This window comes from Entelurus aequoreus, linkage group LG11 (assembly GCF_033978785.1).
Source record: "Entelurus aequoreus isolate RoL-2023_Sb linkage group LG11, RoL_Eaeq_v1.1, whole genome shotgun sequence".
Lineage (NCBI taxonomy): Eukaryota > Metazoa > Chordata > Actinopteri > Syngnathiformes > Syngnathidae > Entelurus > Entelurus aequoreus.
In genome coordinates, this window is record NC_084741.1 from 5145521 (window position 1) to 5160520 (window position 15000).

At 38.3% G+C, this 15000-nt stretch overlaps 1 protein-coding gene across 1 annotated transcript in view; it reads left to right on the forward strand.

Moving 5' to 3' along the window:
* The window catches only part of ago1 (argonaute RISC component 1), a 69842-nt gene that overhangs the window by 38402 nt on the left and 16440 nt on the right, over positions 1-15000 (forward strand). The window contains 7 exon segments of the mRNA XM_062062314.1: positions 3866-4013; positions 4088-4207; positions 7362-7484; positions 7726-7859; positions 9667-9851; positions 9922-10081; positions 10149-10239. Of these exon segments, the coding sequence (XP_061918298.1) occupies positions 3866-4013; positions 4088-4207; positions 7362-7484; positions 7726-7859; positions 9667-9851; positions 9922-10081; positions 10149-10239 (961 nt within the window).

The following is a 15000-nucleotide window of genomic DNA, read 5'->3' on the forward strand; positions in this document are numbered from 1 at the left end:
AATTCCAAAAGTGTCCCACTCACAAAAGTGTTAAAAATAAGTCATATTTATCCATTTTTTCCCAACGCTTAAATCTCTAACTCAACTTTAGTTCTATTTGTCGATATAAAGTTTTAATTTTGTATGTTTTATGCCGTTTTTGTAAAAGAAAACCTTTTTTTTTTTTTTTTTATCGCAAACACACAAAATATGCAATATTCATTTGTCCCCCCCTGCAAAAAAATAAATAAAATTGTGAAGTAATTGGAGGTCAATAATTCATAACATTGATTTTTGTATTATGATTTTTTTTAGCAATGAAAGTTTAAAAAAAAATCACAAAAGTGTTAATAATAAGTCATATTTATAAAAAAAATTCCCAACGCTTAAATCTCTAACTCAACTTTAGATCTATTTGTCGATATAAAGTTTTAATTTTGTATGTTTTATGCTATTTTTGTTAAAGAAAACCCATTTTTTATGGCAAACACAGAAAATATGCAACATTCATCCCCCCGCTGAAAAATAAAATAAAATTGTGAAGTAATTGGAGGTCAATAATTCATAACATTGATTTTGATTTATTTATTTATTTTTTGGCAATGGAAGTATAAAAAAAAATCCCAAAAGTGTCCCACTCACAAAAGTGTTAAAAATAAGTCATATTTATCCATTTTTTCCCAACGCTTAAATCTCTAACTCAACTTTGGATCTATTTGTCGATATAAAGTTTAAATTTTTTGTATGTTTTATGCCGTTTTTGTAAAAGAAAACTTTTTTTTTATGGCAAACACACAAATAAGCAATATTCATTCCCCCCACCCAAAAAAAAATAAAAAAAATTGTGAAGTAATTGGGGGTCAATAACTCATAACATTGATTTAAATTTAAAAAAAATTTAAATCCCAAATGTGTCCCACTCAAAAAAGTGTTAAAGACAAGTCATATTTATCTAATTTTTTCCCAACGCTTAAATCTCTAAATCAACTTCAGATCTATTTGTCGATATAAAGTTGTAATTTTGTATGTTTTATGACATTTTTGTAAAATACATTTCTTTTTTAATGGCAAACACACAAAATTTGCAATATTCATTCCCCCCACCCAAAAAAATAAATAAATAAATTGTGAAGTAATTGGAGGTCAATAAATCATAACATTGATTTTGATTTATTTTTTTATTTTTTTATCAATGAAAGTTTAAAAAAAAAATCCCAAAAGTGTTAAAAATAAGTCATATTTATCCATTTTTTCCCAACGCTTAAATCTCTAAATCAACTTTGGATCTATTTGTCGATATAAAGTTTACATTTTTGTATGTTTTATGCTGTTTTTGTAAAAGAAAACTTTTTTTTTATGGCAAACACACAAATATGCAATATTCATTCCCCCCACCCAAAAAAAAATAAAAATAAATTGTGAAGTAATTGGAGGTCAATAAATCATAACATTGATTTTGATTTATTTTTTTATCAATGAAAGTTTAAAAAAAAAATCCCAAAAGTGTTAAAAATAAGTCATATTTATCCATTTTCCCCCAACGCTTAAATCTTTAACTCAACTTTAGATCTATTTGTCGATATCAAGTTTAAATTTTGTATGTTTTATGACATTTTTGTGAAAGAAAACCCAATTTTTATGGCAAACACACAAAGTCTGCAATATTCATCCCCCCGCTGAAAAATAAAATAAAATTGTGAAGTAATTGGAGGTCAATAACTCATAACATTGATTTAGATTTTTTTTTTTTTTTTTTGGCAATGGAAGTTAAAAAAAAAATCCCAAAAGTGTCCCACTCACAAAAGTGTTAAAAATAAGTCATATTTATCCATTTTTTCCCAACGCTTAAATCTTCAACTCAACTTTGGATCTATTTGTCGATATAAAGTTTAAATTTTGTATGTTTTATGACATTTTTGTTCAAGAAAACCCAATTTGTATGGCAAACACACAAAGTATGCAATATTCATCCCCCCGCCGCAAAATAAAATACAATTGTGAAGTAATTGGAGGTCAATAATTCATTACATTAATTTTGTATTATTATGATTTTTTTTAGCAATGAAAGTTGAAAAAAAAATCCCAAAAGTGTCCCACTCACAAAAGTGTTAATAATAAGTCATATTTATACAAATTTTTCCCAACGCTCAAATCTCTAACTCAACTTTAGATCTATTTGTCGATATAAAGTTTTAATTTTGTGTTTTATGACATTTTTGTTAAAGAAAACCCATTTTCTATGGCAAACACACAAAGTCTGCAATATTCATCCTCCCCCCCCACTCAAAAAAAATTGTGAAGTAAATGGAAGTCCATAATTCATAACATTGATTTTGATTTGTTATTTTTTGAGCAATTAAAGTTTTGAAAAAATCCCAAAAGAGTCCCACTCATAAGTGTTAAAAATAAGACGTAAACAATTTTTATGTATTTATTTTTTTAAACTTTCAACCTTTAACGTTTTAGATCAACTGCCAATGTTTTTATTTTATTTATTTTTTTGTTTGTTTTATGCCCTTTTCATCATGGAAATGACACAAAATATACAATACTTTCTCCTGAAAACTATTTCAAAGTGCAATATTTGATGTGAAGTAATTGGAACCTTCAATAGGTCAATAATTCATAACAACATTGATTTTGATGTATTATTATTTTTTGAGCAATGAAAGTTTTTTAAAAAAAATCCCAAAAGGGTCCCACTCAAGAAAGTGGGAAAGTAAAACTAAGAATACCATTATATATATATATATATATATATATATATATATATATATATATATATATATATATATATATATATAATATAATAATATTATAAAAATAAGACGTACACAATTATTTATTTTATTTTAACTTTCAACCTTTAACTTTTTAGATCAACTTTGGATCCAGCCGTCAATTTTTATTGTACTTATTTATTTGTACTTATTTTTTGTGTTTGTTTTATGCCCTTTTCATCATGGAAATGACACAAAATGTACAATACTTTCTCCTGAAAACTATTTCAAAGTTCATGTTACTTCACATCAATATTTGATGTGAAGTAATTGGAGCCTTCAATAGGTCAATAATTCATAACAACATTGATTTTGATGTATTATTATTATTCAGCAATGAAAGTTAAAAAAAATAAAAGAATTTTATAATATATTTATATATAATATATAATATATATATATATATATATATATATATATATATATATATATATATATATATATATATATATATTATAATATATAATATAATAATATTATAAAAATAAGAATGTAAAAATAGGACGTACACAATTATTTACTTTATTTTAACTTTCAACCTTTAACTTTTTAGATCAACTTCGGATCCAGCCGTCAATTTTTATTGTACTTATTTTTTTGTACTTATTTGTTGTGTTTGTTTTATGCCCTTTTCATCATGGAAATGACACAAAATATACAATAATTTCTCCTGAAAACGATTTCAAAGTGCAATATTTGACGTGATGTAATTGGAGCCTTCAATAATTCATAACAACATTAATTCTGATTTATTATTATTTTTTGAACAACGACCGTTTTAAAAATGAAATCAGTCTGAATGGCAGCTTTGTTATTAGAGTCAACATTTCAAACCATTCTTGTTACATTTGACCTGCATGCTCATTTATCCCCGCTTTTTTTTTCTGTTTTTGTTTTTGTAATCGTTTTTTAGAAGGTGGCGCGAGCCATTAAAACACTAGCTGGAGGACGCACTTTGGACACCTGTGATCTAAATAGATCCGATGCCAGATCTCAATCCCATTCTGCCTGTTTGAAAAGACTCACTTATAATTGGTGACATCAGGGAGATGAATCAAAAGTAGCTGAATTTGTCCAAATGATGTTTCTTCCCTTTTCCACACCAGGTTTCCCCTCCAGCTTGAAAGTGGGCAGACAGTGGAATGCACAGTGGCTCAGTACTTTCAGCAGAAGTACAACCTGCAGCTCAAATATCGCCACCTGCCCTGCCTACAGGTGGGGCAGGAGCAGAAGCACACATATCTGCCCCTAGAGGTGAGGACAGGTACTACTGCTCACCGTCGCCACGCCAGCGTCGCACTGACAACTTGTCTTTTGAAACCTGGCAGGTGTGCAACATCGTAGCGGGCCAAAGATGCATCAAGAAACTGACAGATAATCAGACGTCCACCATGATCAAAGCCACGGCTCGCTCGGCGCCCGACAGGCAAGAGGAGATCAGCAGGCTGGTGAGTGAACGAAGGCCTGCGGGTGTTGTTGGTGTTGTTGGGGGGGAAAACAATAGTGAAAATGTAAGAAAAAAACAGCAAAAAATGGAATTGTAATGAGAAAAAGCTGACATTTTCAGACTAATAATTGATAATAATATACTTAGTCACTGATGACACCAAGCTGATATAATATCTGTTTTAAATATAAATATGGCCCTTATTGGAAAACCTTTGATTCAAAATATTAAAAGCTTTCGGGAAAAAAAACCAAGACATACACAAAGTTACGTTAGTTAGTTAGTTAAAAATATGACTAATTTATGAATTCATTAATTAGAAAAATACACAGTCATAATAAACACTGTTAAACGTGGAGAGGAAAATCATTTTTGTACAGGTCGAATTTTTTTGTATGCAGTTTCACAATTGTGATTCTATTATTATTATATTCTTGCATGGAAAAAACGACAACAGTGAAAATGTAAGAAAAAAAAAGAGCAAAAAAATCGGAATGTGTGAGAAAAAGCTGAAATATTGCAACTAATAATTACTTATAATATAGTTAGTCACCTATAAGACAAAGCTGATATGATATCGGATTTGAAGGAAATATATAAACAAAGTTACATTACTTAGTTAATTAGAAATAAAAAAAAATTCTATTAATTAATTCGAAAAATACACAACGGGTTAGGGTTAGGGTTAGCCTAACCCTAACCTTAACCCCTAACCCTAACCCCAACCCCAACCCTAACCCCAAACCTAACCAACTCTCGTACTTTATGCCTAACCCTAACCCTTACCATAATCCTAATCCCAACCCTAACCCTAACCCCAACCCTAACCCTAACCCCAACCCCAATCCTAACCCCAACCCCAACCCTAACCCTAAACCTAACCAACTCTCTTACTTTATGCCTAAACCTAACCCTTACCATAATCCTAATCCTAAACCCAACCCTAACCCCAACCCTAACCCTAACCATAACCCCAAACCTAACCAACTCTCTTACTTCATGCCTAACCCTTACCATAATCCTAATCCTAACCCCAACTCTAATCCTAACCCTAACCCCAACCCTAACCCTAACCCTAACCCCAACCCCAACCCTAACCCTAACCCCAACCCTAACCCTAACCATAACCCCAAACCTAACCAACTCTCTTACTTCATGCCTAACCCTTACCATAATCCTAATCCTAACCCCAACCCTAATCCTAACCCCAACCCTAATCCCAACCCTAACCCTAACCCCAACCCCAACCCTAACCCCAACCCTAACCCTAAACCTAAACCCAAACCTAACCAACTCTTACTTTATGCCTAACCCTAACCCTTACCATAATCCTAATCCTAACCCCAACCCCAACCCTAACCCTAACCCCAACCCCAACCCCAACCCTAACCATAACCCCAAACCTAACCAACTCTCTTACTTTATGCCTAACCCTAACCCTTACCATAATCCTAACCCCAACACTAACCCCAACCCCAACCCTAATCCTAACCCCAACCCTAATCCTAACCCTAACCCCAACCACAACCCTAACCCTAACCCCAACCCCAACCCTAACCCCAAACCTAACCAACTCTCTTACTTTATGCCTAACCCTAACCCTTACCATAATCCTAATCCTAATCCTAACCCCAATCCCAACCCTAATCCTAACCCTAACCCCAACCCCAACCCTAACCCCAACCCCAAACCTAACCAACTCTCTTACTTTATGACTAACCCTAACCCTTATCACAATCCTAATCCTAACCCAAATCCAACCCCAACCCTAACCCTAACCCTAACCCCAACCATAACCCCAAACCTAACCAACTCTCTTACTTCATGCCTAACCCTTACCATAATCCTAATCCTAACCCCAACCCTAACCCCTAACCCTAACCCCAACCCCAACCCTAACCCTAAACCTAAACCCAAACCTAACCAACTCTCTTACTTTATGCCTAACCCTAACCCTTACAATAATCCTAATCCTAACCCCAACCCCAACCCTAACCCTAACCCTAACCCCAACCCCAACCCTAACCCTAACCATAACCCCAAACCTAACCAACTGTCTTACTTTATGCCTAACCCTTACCATAATCCTAACCCCAACCCTAACCCCAACCCCAACCCCAACCCTAATCCTAACCCCAACCCCAACCCTAATCCTAACCCTAACCCCAACCACAACCCTAACCCCAACCCCAACCCTAACCCCAAACCTAACCAACTCTCTTACTTTATGCCTAACCCTAACCCTTACCATAATCCTAATCCTAACCCTAATCCTAACCCTAACCCCAACCCCAACCCTAACCCCAACCCTAACCCCAAACCTAACCAACTCTCTTACTTTATGACTAACCCTAACCCTTCCCATAATCCTAATCCTAACCCTAACCCAAATCCAACCCCAACCCTAACCCTAACCCTAACCCTAACCCCAACCCCAACCCCAACCCTAACCCCAACCCTAAACCTAACCCCAACCCCAACCCCAACCCCAACCCTAATCCTAACCCCAACCCCAACCCTAATCCTAATCCTAACCCTAACCCCAACCACAACCCTAACCCCAACCCCAACCCTAACCCCAAACCTAACCAACTCTCTTACTTTATGCCTAACCCTAACCCTTACCATAATCCTAATCCTAACCCTAATCCTAACCCTAACCCCAACCCCAACCCTAACCCCAACCCCAACCCTAACCCCAAACCTAACCAACTCTCTTACTTTATGACTAACCCTAACCCTTCCCATAATCCTAACCCTAACCCAAATCCAACCCCAACCCTAACCCTAACCCTAACCCTAACCCCAACCCCAACCCCAACCCCAACCCTAACCCCAACCCCAACCCTAAACCTAACCCTAACCCCAACCCCAAACCTAACCCTAACCCTAACCCAAAAAAGGTGATTGTAACGAGAAAAGGCTGACAGACTAATAATTGATAATAATATACTTAGTCACCAATAAGACAGAGCTGACAGAAAGTTGTCTATAAATATATATAATATCTCTTTTTAAAAAAATTTTTATATTCAAATGCCTCCCGCATACTTTGACTTTCATGTGGCCCTTAGAGGTAAACGTTGGCACACCCGTGATTTCCAGTAAGTGATTTCCAGTAAGTGATTTCCAGTAAGTGTCCCATGTCTCTCCAGATGAAGAACGCTAACTTCAACCTGGACCCGTACATCCAGGAGTTTGGCATCAAGGTGAAGGACGACATGGCCGAGGTGACGGGCAGAGTGCTGCCAGCCCCCATCCTGCAGTACGGCGGACGGGTAAATACCAACTGCTTTGTTAGTCCCGTCCTCCGTCAGCAGCATTCATTGATTGATTGATTGATTGATTGGAACTTGTATTAGTAGATTGCACAGTACAGTACATATTCCGTACAATTGACCACTAAATGGTAACACCCCAATAAGTTTTTCAACTTGTTTAAGTCGGGGTCCACGTTAATCAATACATGGTAGGCAGTAAATGTAAATATGTTTTTGGGTTCTTGTCCCGGCCAAGCAGAACCGGGCCATAGCCACACCCAACCAGGGAGTGTGGGACATGAGGGGGAAGCAGTTCTACAACGGGATTGAGATCAAGGTGTGGGCCATCGCCTGCTTCGCCCCCCAGAAGCAATGCAGGGAGGAGGTGCTCAAGTAAGTTTGGAAGACTTATTAATAATCACTGAGCTCCTACTTCCAAATATTCTTTGTCTCTAGGTCAGGGGTGGGCAATTCATTTTTACCGGGGGCCGCATGAGCAACCTGAGCACTGCTGGAGGGCCACACCGACAATATTTCAATGAAATTTTGCTCAAATTATTTTTGATATACCGTAAGATAAATAATAATAATAATAATAATAATAATTTAATTTAACCTAACTTAACTTTATACTGGGGATGTCCGATAATGGCTTTTTGCCGATATCCGATATGCCGATATTGTCCAACTCTTTAATTACCGATACCGATATCAGCCGATACCGATATCAACCGATATATACAGTCGTGGAATTAACACATTATTATGCCTAATTTGGACAACCAGGTATGGTGAAGATAAGGTACTTTTTTAAAAAATGAATCAAATCAAATAAGATAAATAAATTTAAAAAAATTCTTGAATAAAAAAGAAAGTAAAACAATATAAAAACAGTTACATAGAAACTAGTAATTAATGAAAATTTGTAAAATTAACTGTTAAAGGTTAGTATTATTAGTGGAGCAGCAGCACGCACAATCATGTGTGCTTACGGACTGTATCCCTTGCAGACTGTATTGATATATATTGATATATAATGTAGGAAGCAGAATATTAATAACAGAAAGAAACAACCCTTTTGTGTGAATGAGTGTGAATGAGTGTAAATGGGGTGGGTTGGTGCACTAATTGTAAGTGTATCTTGTGTTTTTTATGTGGATTTAATAACAAAAACAAAAACAAAAAAAAACAAAACAAAAAAAAACGATACTGATAATAAAAAAACCGATACCGATAATTTCCGATATTACATTTTAACGCATTTATTTATCGGTCTGCCGATATTATCGGACATCTCTACTTTATACAAAAGCAGATTGCTTTTGATGGTTTCATTTTTAACACTGTCTTACACAACACTTCCTGATGTATAATACAATGTAAAAATGTCCATTTCTGTCACTTTATCCTGCATCCTCTTTAAAAGTCCAACATTTTCCCCCGTCAGATTTGGACAACCATCTGTTGTCACACCTGCCAGCTTGTCCCATTTCAGTCCTAACATGTCCAAACACGCATTTACCTATGTGAACAAGTCATTACCTGTGGTTGTCTCTTTAATTGACTGCACGGCTGCCAGCTCCTCCGTGATTTGAAAGTCTGCAGTTATCCCCCGTAAGAAGATGAGCAGCTGGGCGGTGTCGCGTACATCGCAGCTCTCATCCAAAGCCAGCGAAAAACAGTCAAAGTCGGCCGTTCTGTTCTTCAGCTGAAAAGCTCCAAGTTTCCAGCGATGGTCTCAACCCGCCTCGTTACAGTGCGTCGGGAGAGTGACACGTTGTCAAATGCGCCCCTCTTCTCCGGGCATATCAGCGCAACAGAGTCCAATAAGCACTCCTTATTAAACTCTCCGTCAGAAAACGCCTTTTGTGAGAAATGACAAAACTTGTCCTGACAGCTGCATCTCTGGGGGTGTGCACACGGCTTTACCTTTAATTTCTGTAACGAAATACTTGGCAGTCCATGTCTTGTTGAAAACACACCAGGTCTGGTATAGTGGGACAGGCCAAAGAAAATGCAGTCCTTTATGAATTATTTCATGTTTCCCTGCGGCCGGGTAGAAAATGCGTCACGGTACACCAGACCGGTGGTTGGGGACCACTGATTTACACAACGTGACAACTTCACTGCTTTTGGCTTTTGTAGTTTCTGGCTTTTTGTGCTTGTCCACATTGTTAATCCACACATCTTCTCTTCTCAGGAACTTCACAGACCAGCTACGTAAGATCTCCAAGGACGCCGGCATGCCCATCCAGGGCCAGCCGTGCTTCTGCAAGTACGCCCAGGGGGCGGACAGCGTGGAGCCCATGTTCAGACACCTGAAGAACACCTACTCGGGCCTGCAGCTCATCATCGTCATCCTGCCGGGGAAAACCCCCGTCTACGGTTGGAGACGTCCTGCCAAGTAGCCGAGGTGACGCGCGCTCGTCTGACGGTCATATTTGTACGTTTGTAGCGGAGGTGAAGCGCGTGGGCGACACTCTGCTGGGCATGGCCACGCAGTGCGTCCAGGTGAAGAACGTGGTGAAGACGTCGCCTCAGACCCTCTCCAACCTCTGCCTCAAGATCAACGTGAAGCTGGGAGGCATCAACAACATCCTGGTGCCTCACCAACGGTACGCTCCCCTCGCCCTCGGGCGGTGTCAAGTGCTACGATGTCTGACCTGCACCTCACTCTCTCAGGTCAGCAGTGTTCCAGCAGCCAGTTATCTTCCTGGGAGCGGATGTCACGCACCCGCCTGCTGGAGATGGCAAGAAGCCTTCCATCACTGCTGTGAGTCTCACAGAAATGACATCTATATTCATTATTGTCAGGTTCAAACACTGATGACATCTATTAAACAGACAAGAAGCAAGGAATCATGCAGAGACAGAGGTCAATTTTACTCACGAGGAGAGACGTATTGGGCTGCACAATCAGTTCCAGTTCCAACCTACGCTCTAAGGCACAGCCCACGTGCTCCTCTATTTATTCGGGAGGTCCCTGGTTACATCACTGAAGGAAAGGGGGGTCATTTCAGCAGCCCCAGTTAGACACAAGATATGATTATTCAGAAATGGAAATGTGCTGACACTCGTGATATCGCCCTGTCTCTGCTTTGTCTGCGTCAAGGTACTCGATGTTCGCCCTTGGGTCTGGACACAAAATCCGATACGAGACGACTCGCAATCCAAGATTGAAAGTTGTCCTTTTGCACAGATAGAAAAGTACAACTTCAGCACAATTGATAATAACTATAGCAACGGCCTTTAAGCATAAGAGTTGTGTGATAACTTATACATAATTATTAGCTAAGGTCCAGGAGTTTCTTTGTTCTTTTTGTCCTGTCCAGCCACTCAGACAAATCATATTGTTGCTGTAGACCAGGGCTGTCAAACTGGTTTTCATTGAGGGCCACATCGCAGTTATGTTTGCCCTCAAAGGGCCGCTTGTAACAGTGAGTAATATATGAATATACATGTATATACACTATATTGCCAAAAGTGTTTGGCCACCCATCCAAATGATGAGAATCATGTGTCCTAATCACTAAGCCCGGTGTATCAAATCAAACACGTAAGCATGGAGACTGTTTCTACAAACATTTGTGAAAGAATGGGCCGCTCTCAGTGATTTCCAGCGTGGAACTGTCATAGGATGCCACCTGTGCAACAAATCCAGTCGTGAAATTTCCTCGCTCCCAAAGTCAACTTTATTATAAGAAAAGTGAAGATTTGGGGAACAACAGCAACTCAGCCACCAAGTGGTAGGCCATGTAAACTGACAGAGAGGTCAGCATAGTGCAAAGACTTTCTGCACAGTCAGTTGCTGCAGAGCTCCAAACTTCATGTGACCTTCCAATTAGCCCACGTACAGTACGCAGAGAGCTTCATGGAATGGGTTTCCATGGCCGAGCAGCTGCATCTAAGCCATACATCACCAAGTCCAATGCAAAGCGTGGGATGCAGTGGTGTAAAGGACATCACCACTGGACTCTAGAGCAGTGGAGACGCCTTCTCTGGACTGATGAATCACGCTTTTCCATCTGATGGACCAGTCTGGGTTTGGAGGTTGCCAGGAGAACGCTACATTTCGGACTGCATTGTGCAGAGTGTGAAATTTGGTGGAGGAGGAATTATGGTGTGGGGTTGTTTGGATTACAATACATCAAAGAAAAAGACACCTTCATGTCGCTTCCCATCCTACACAGTGGAGTTTTACAAGCCTTTTGATTGGTAAGATCATCTCGCCGGGAACTCATTGAAACACAAAGTTTTGTGATAACTTAGGTACAATTATTTTGACACTAAGGGAGAGACCCGCCACCCGGCGGAGGAAACTCATTTGGGCCGCTTGTACCCGTGATCTTGTCCTTTTGGTCATAACCCAAAGCTCATGACCATAGGTGAGGATGGGAACGTAGATCGAGCGGTAAATTGAGAGCTTTGCCTTCCGGCTCAGCTCCTTCTTCACCACAACGGATCGATACAGTGTCCACATTACTGAAGAACGCCGCACCGATCTCACCATCCACTCTTCCTGTCAGGTTCAAACAGAGATGACATCCATTAAACAAGACAAGAAGCAAAGAATTAAACAGAGACAGAATTCAATTTGGCTCAATTTGAGGAGAGACGCTTGTACATCTGTACCCTTGTACGGTGTCATTACGCTCTGCCAAAAGATTGCACGCCTCCTTCTTTTATTTGGACCTTCCCTAACCACATGGCCATAGCTGTTTCTAAAGGACAAAGGTCGTAAACAGTTCACAGAAAAGGTCAGTTCAAAAAAGAGGTCCGTAAAACAGTTGAAAAAGAGGTCCGTAAAACAGTTGAAAAAGAGGTCCGTAAAACAGTTGAAAAAGAGGTCCGTAAAACAGTTGAAAAAGAGGTCCGTAAAACAGTTCAAAAAAGAGGTCCGTAAAACAGTTGAAAAAGAGGTCCGTAAAACAGTTCAAAAAGAGGTCCGTAAAACAGTTGAAAAAGAGGTCCGTAAAACAGTTGAAAAAGAGGTCCGTAAAACAGTTCAAAAAGAGGTCCGTAAAACAGTTCAAAAAAGAGGTCCGTAAAACAGTTCAAAAAGAGGTCCGTAAAACAGTTCAAAAAGAGGTCCGTAAAACAGTTCAAAAAGAGGTCCGTAAAACAGTTCAAAAAGAGGTCCGTAAAACAGTTCAAAAAAGAGGTCCGTAAAACAGTTGAAAAAGAGGTCCGTAAAACAGTTCAAAAAGAGGTCCGTAAAACAGTTGAAAAAGAGGTCCGTAAAACAGTTCAAAAAAGAGGTCCGTAAAACAGTTCAAAAAGAGGTCCGTAAAACAGTTGAAAAAGAGGTCCGTAAAACAGTTGAAAAAGAGGTCCGTAAAACAGTTCAAAAAAGAGGTCCGTAAAACAGTTAAAAAAAGAGGTCCGTAAAACAGTTGAAAAAGAGGTCCGTAAAACAGTTGAAAAAGAGGTCCGTAAAACAGTTCAAAAAGAGGTCCGTAAAACAGTTGAAAAAGAGGTCCGTAAAACAGTTAAAAAAAGAGGTCCGTAAAACAGTTCAAAAAAGAGGTCCGTAAAACAGTTCAAAAAAGAGGTCCGTAAAACAGTTCAAAAAGAGGTCCGTAAAACAGTTGAAAAAGAGGTCCGTAAAACAGTTGAAAAAGAGGTCCGTAAAACAGTTCAAAAAAGAGGTCCGTAAAACAGTTAAAAAAAGAGGTCCGTAAAACAGTTCAAAAAGAGGTCCGTAAAACAGTTGAAAAAGAGGTCCGTAAAACAGTTAAAAAAGAGGTCCGTAAAACAGTTGAAAAAGAGGTCCGTAAAACAGTTAAAAAAAGAGGTCCGTAAAACAGTTCAAAAAAGAGGTCCGTAAAACAGTTCAAAAAGAGGTCCGTAAAACAGTTGAAAAAGAGGTCCGTAAAACAGTTGAAAAAGAGGTCCGTAAAACAGTTGAAAAAGAGGTCCGTAAAACAGTTGAAAAAGAGGTCCGTAAAACAGTTCAAAAAGAGGTCCGTAAAACAGTTCAAAAAGAGGTCCGTAAAACAGTTCAAAAAAGAGGTCCGTAAAACAGTTGAAAAAGAGGTCCGTAAAACAGTTGAAAAAGAGGTCCGTAAAACAGTTAAAAAAAGAGGTCCGTAAAACAGTTGAAAAAGAGGTCCGTAAAACAGTTCAAAAAAGAGGTCCGTAAAACAGTTCAAAAAGAGGTCCGTAAAACAGTTCAAAAAGAGGTCCGTAAAACAGTTCAAAAAGAGGTCCGTAAAACAGTTAAAAAAAGAGGTCCGTAAAACAGTTGAAAAAGAGGTCCGTAAAACAGTTGAAAAAGAGGTCCGTAAAACAGTTGAAAAAGAGGTCCGTAAAACAGTTCAAAAAAGAGGTCCGTAAAACAGTTCAAAAAAGAGGTCCGTAAAACAGTTCAAAAAGAGGTCCGTAAAACAGTTGAAAAAGAGGTCCGTAAAACAGTTAAAAAAGAGGTCCGTAAAACAGTTCAAAAAGAGGTCCGTAAAACAGTTCAAAAAGAGGTCCGTAAAACAGTTGAAAAAGAGGTCCGTAAAACAGTTGAAAAAGAGGTCCGTAAAACAGTTAAAAAAGAGGTCCGTAAAACAGTTCAAAAAGAGGTCCGTAAAACAGTTCAAAAAGAGGTCCGTAAAACAGTTGAAAAAGAGGTCCGTAAAACAGTTCAAAAAGAGGTCCGTAAAACAGTTCAAAAAGAGGTCCGTAAAACAGTTCAAAAAGAGGTCCGTAAAACAGTTAAAAAAAGAGGTCCGTAAAACAGTTGAAAAAGAGGTCCGTAAAACAGTTCAAAAAGAGGTCCGTAAAACAGTTGAAAAAGAGGTCCGTAAAACAGTTAAAAAAAGAGGTCCGTAAAACAGTTAAAAAAAGAGGTCCGTAAAACAGTTAAAAAAGAGGTCCGTAAAACAGTTGAAAAAGAGGTCCGTAAAACAGTTGAAAAAGAGGTCCGTAAAACAGTTCAAAAAGAGCTCCGTAAAACAGTTCAAAAAAGAGGTCCGTAAAACAGTTCAAAAAGAGGTCCGTAAAACAGTTCAAAAAGAGGTCCGTAAAACAGTTGAAAAAGAGGTCCGTAAAACAGTCGAAAAAGAGGTCCGTAAAACAGTTCAAAAAGAGGTCCGTAAAACAGTTGAAAAAGAGGTCCGTAAAACAGTTGAAAAAGAGGTCCGTAAAACAGTTGAAAAAGAGGTCCGTAAAACAGTTGAAAAAGAGGTCCGTAAAACAGTTCAAAAAAGAGGTCCGTAAAACAGTTCAAAAAGAGGTCTGTAAAACAGTTGAAAAAGAGGTCCGTAAAACAGTTCAAAAAGAGGTCCGTAAAACAGTTCAAAAAAGAGGTCCGTAAAACAGTTCAAAAAGAGGTCCGTAAAACAGTTCAAAAAGAGGTCCGTAAAACACTTCAAAAAGAGGTCCGTAAAACAGTCGAAAAAGAGGTCCGTAAAACAGTAGAAAAAGAGGTCCGTAAAACAGTAGAAAAAGAGGTCCGTAAAACAGTTGAAAAAAAGGTCCGTAAAAACAGTTGAAAAAAAGGTCCGTAAAAACAGTTGAAAAAGAGGTCCGTAAAACAGTTCAAAAA